This window comes from Helianthus annuus, unplaced genomic scaffold (genome assembly GCF_002127325.2).
Source record: "Helianthus annuus cultivar XRQ/B unplaced genomic scaffold, HanXRQr2.0-SUNRISE HanXRQChr00c132, whole genome shotgun sequence".
NCBI classification, from domain to species: Eukaryota; Viridiplantae; Streptophyta; class Magnoliopsida; order Asterales; family Asteraceae; genus Helianthus; species Helianthus annuus.
The window spans coordinates 11,799-16,598 of record NW_023395648.1 but is presented as its reverse complement, the minus strand read 5'-3'; the positions used below and the strand labels follow the sequence as shown (position 1 = coordinate 16,598).

The 4,800-nt window shown below is 35.7% G+C and overlaps 1 protein-coding gene across 1 annotated transcript; it reads left to right on the top strand.

The window, feature by feature from the left end:
* The first annotated feature begins 1,172 nt into the window (after positions 1–1,172).
* Positions 1,173–4,424, top strand: LOC110879283 (homeobox-leucine zipper protein HAT5). The gene is made up of 4 exons (XM_022127709.2): positions 1,173–1,658; positions 1,981–2,105; positions 2,232–2,471; positions 3,754–4,424. The coding sequence occupies exons 1-4, from the start codon at positions 1,577–1,579 to the stop codon at positions 4,129–4,131; spliced, it is 825 nt and encodes a 274-aa protein (XP_021983401.1). The 5' UTR covers positions 1,173–1,576; the 3' UTR covers positions 4,132–4,424.
* The last annotated feature ends 376 nt before the right edge of the window (positions 4,425–4,800 follow it).

The window sequence follows — 4,800 nt, the reverse complement described above, 5'->3', positions numbered from 1 at the left end:
GTTTGTAATATGCTAACACTTAGAGCGTAGAACATAAAAACTAAGTGAGAGTGTGTTCACCTAGTTAAGGGGAGTACTATTGTACCTTGTGATTGTATTACATTACTGTTAAGGGTCGCTTTCAAGATGACGTCACCAACCGTTCAAACCTCCTATGTATAGTTTTGTTTGTTCTTTGTAATATGCTAACACTTAGAGCGTAGAACATAAAAACTAAGTGAGAGTGTGTTCACCTAGTTAGGGGGAGTACTATTGTACCTTGTGATTGTATTACATTATTTGAATTCAATATAAATCATTTGTAAATCCAACTGTGATACTTTGATGTGTTTATTAGTGGTTGATTGAATTATCAATTTGATTAACTGTTTCACAAGAAAAACACACACTACGTATACACTCAGATCTAACAAACATACATTTTTAACCCATTTAAATTTTTAACAATTTGGTTTTCTCTACCAATTTGTGTTCGTTAGTTTATAGAACAACTAAATAAGTAGCTTTGTTTACTATTTTGTCAATGTTCCGATATAAATTTTATTGAAAATGAAGTTTTATTTAAAAAAGAATTATTTCTGGTATCTTAATGTACACCGAGAGTACTGGTACCGACTTTCGAATCTTTACTGACCGAATACCATTGGTACCGGTTTACTGACTGAATACCATTGGTATCGGTAGTAATGGAACTGCTCTCATTTCTATTCAAAATAAATTATTGGTATCGTAAACTAAACGAAGATCACCCTTCTAAACACATGCATTAGATTTGCTATTTGATTATTTGAATGTTGGCTTGAAAGTTGTTGGTTAATTACTTGATTTGGATTCGAATTAATAACCGTCGCCGAACCAAATATTATAGATTTAAGTGATAGATAACTGACTTTGAAAACTTTCCGACCCCCAAAAAATTGTTTATGGGTCTGACACTACGAGGGTAGGGAGTGCTCCAGCTTGTTCTACTTAGCCCTGGCTCCCGCCCAACGTGTTGCCGAACCCATACCGTGCACCCTAAAAGATCTAAGGTACTCAATGTTGTCAACATTGGAATATTAAAAAAGTGATTAACATTCTTCAAAGTATAGGGGCAGTAATGCAAGTACAAGTAAAATCAGTGGAGCATAATGCAAACAATCTGTATAAATTGCAGGGGCCTCTTGTCTATCAACTCTGGTCTCTGGTTGCAAAACTGAGGGAAAAATCCGTTCAGCCCCACGCCGGCGGGTTCTGAATTTCCGGCAACCATCTCCGGCGATAATAATTCCCACTCAATATATACATATACAAAATTTAAGTTACATGTTAGAATCACCGGAAAAATAGTCAACTGTTACGACAACCAAATGATGGGATTTTGTATATGTCCATTAGAGTCTCCTGCAAGATTGCTGTGGAGTACTAGCTTCTTCCGCCATAAGATCATGATTTTCTAAGAGAAAATCACCTCTACAATCACATATATTGATATATACATATATCTATCTATACATCTCGATAATATTGCTCGAACTCTGATCTAGGGTTCTTAATATTCATATTAATAGTCACAGACTAATTGAAGCTTTTCGATATGGAATCTAGTCGTCTTTTCTTCGGTTCCACCAGTAGTAACAACATGTTTTTTCTCGGCAATGGAGACAACTATTTTCGAGGTATTTGTAGTATCATCTAGATCTGTTTACTCATTGTTACTATCTGCAAGTAGTTTGTTTTTATTGTAGTAAATGGTAATCTATTAATACAAAGGATATGTATTATATAAGGCGTGTTGTAAGTGTGTTCCTTCGTTCGTTGAGGGTTGTAGTGTGTGAACGTTGATATAGATTTAGAAGTTGGTTTAGATGTTGTGTGAGTAAGTCGTTCTAAAATTAATATATTAATCAGTAGTACTATTGAATGCTAATGTCACACTAATTAAGTGTTCTACTAGTTAATTAATTCGTTGATGGGATTTACGATTACTGAAATCATCAGGAACAAGAGTTGGAGAAGAATTTTCAAAGAAGAGGCCGTTTTTTAGCTCGCTGGATGACATGTTGGAAGAAGAATACTACGACGAACAGTTGACGGAAAAGAAACGCCGTCTAAGCACTGAACAGGTCTAATTTACTATTAAGCATTTGATTCGCGAATAAAGATGATATTGACACGGAATAATATAAAAAAGTAACAGATCATATATGGATCTAATGTATTGTTTTGATTAAATGAATGTAACCGTTAAGGTGCGCATGCTGGAAAGGAGTTTTGAGGAAGAGAACAAACTGGAGCCGGAGAGGAAGACAGAGCTAGCTAAGAAGCTTGGGTTGCAGCCGAGACAGGTGGCTGTGTGGTTCCAGAACCGCCGTGCACGGTGGAAGACCAAGACCCTTGAAAGGGATTACGATCGACTGAAGTCTTCTTTTGATATCCTCACATCAGATTTTGACTCCATAGTCAAGGAAAATGAAAAGCTCAAAGCTGAGGTATTATTATTCATCATCCTGATTCATACACATATACGTATGTATGATCTGTTTTGTTTAACTTCTGTTTGATCATCAATAAATACATGCAAACTCTTAATATATGTTAGTTTTGATTCTTGAGCTATATGTGCCACAACTTTATGGAAGCTTAGTTTTTGATTTCCAGATAAAACACTAAAAGTAATTAATTATATGTTATATTTGTTAAAAAAGGTCAATAAGTCAAAAACATGTTGTGGGGAGAATAAAGAACATAAAACAGCTGTTACTGCTTGCATGTAGAATTGGAGGGAGGGGTCCATTGCTTAGCTACAATATTCGATTTTACCTACAAAAAAGTTGAGATGTCTCACTCCCTACTTTCACTATATCAAAGAATCAATGGCTAGGCGTTTTTCTTCAAGCTAGTGCTAGTTGTATTTATTTTCCAACATCTTTATAAAATTAATTTTGAAAAGTTTACACTTTTTCAAAAATAAAAAGAATATAGTTATATTTATTTTCCAACATTTTTATAAAATTAATTTTGAAAAGTTTAATTAAACTTTTTTTCAAAAATAAGAAAAATAGAAAAACAAATAAATTAAGGAGCCACATAAATGAAAAGGCTGTGATTATTATCACCTTTGGGTTAAACGATATAACAAAAAAAAAAATAATAAAACAAAATAAATTAAATAGGTTGAACAGGCTGAAACACTATATATCAATGACTTTCACTTATGATAATAAGTTTCATTGCTTAGTTGTCTGTCAAGATACCAAGAGTTGGTAAAATTTCGTGAAAAAACGGGGCGTGGGTAAGACGCACATATAGATCACCATTCACCTACAGATCACCTGGAAATTTCCTTAGAAAACTAGGCATGGGTAAGCCGCATATATAGATAACTGATAGAATATATTCACCGCCGGATCAATGGCGAATAAATAGTTTAAGTTTTTAATGGATATAGCATTAAGATTAAACTGTTACATCTATAATGGCTGTAGCAATAAGATCCTATCAACTCAATCCAACTAGCCTATCAACTCAATCCAACTAGTTGCAATCCATTTAAAACATCATAAGATGAGCCTAAATGTATCTTTATATGTTTAACGCATCTCTTGTGAGAAAAATAAAGAGATGATGTGACTGATTTAATAGAGGAAGATGACAGTAAAAACGATAGAAGAAGAAACACGTTTAGCACATTGAACCCAACATTACAATGTTATACTCTATCCTAATGACCCACCATTTGGCCACCTCTAACCCCTTACCAATATTTTACAGGTCCTTTCCTTGACTGGGAAGCTACAGTCAAAGGAGGTCCTTGAAACCTCCACCGTCGGTGGCTCAGCTGCTGTGGAAGCTGAATATGTTCTAGCTCCGCCACGTCCCGTGAAAGTAGAGGACCGCTTTAGCACAGGTAGTGGCGGTAGTGCAGTGGTTGACGATCAAGATGGGCCACAACTGGTGGATAGTGGTGATTCATATTTCCCTGATGATGACTACCCTCATGAAGATGCAGCTGCACCTGTGGATCAGTCGGAAGAAGATGATGGTAGTGATAACGGGCATAACGACTTCCCTTATCCGTTTGCAACCACAGATCACCAACATCATGAGGAAGCCGACGTCCTAGGCTGGTGGGTTTGGCCTCAACCATAAATACATATAATATTACTATATATTATATGTGATGGTATGCATTTGTAGTATTGGACTTGAAAGTTATCAACTCTACTTTGGGACTTGAAATTAGTAGGCAAGAAATTATAAAGTAGAACAATGATGATGTGATCATTTCTTGGAAATGTGTTAAAGAGTTTGTTACACTACCACGTACTATGTATGATGTAGTGAATAAATCTAGTAAGTTTCAGTTGTTGAATAAGAAACATATATGGAAGCCAACATAAGATTCGAGTTAATTTATTTACAAATCTAAGCATCTTACTTTCGAACTACTATGTTCTATACTTTTGTCAATCCATGCCTTCTCTATATAAACTTTTTCATTGTGTTACCATGTTTCTGTATTTAGTCGGTTGTTCGAGATTATTTTGTACCGGCCGCTCGAGTCCCCAAAATTCCAATGATATGTGAAGATACATATCCGGAGACGGACCTTCCTCCTAGGGAACGAACCAAAGCTTAAACCGGACGAACCTTCTAAAGCTTCCCGTTCCTTAAGCTGCCGGGGACGAATCACCAAGCAAGTGCGTCCAGCCGAATGACGTCATTACAGTCGACTAATATAAATACCCCATCGAAGTACAAGCCAAGTACGATTTCCTGAACCTTCGTCCTACTTTCTCTCTCTATCAAATACTTATC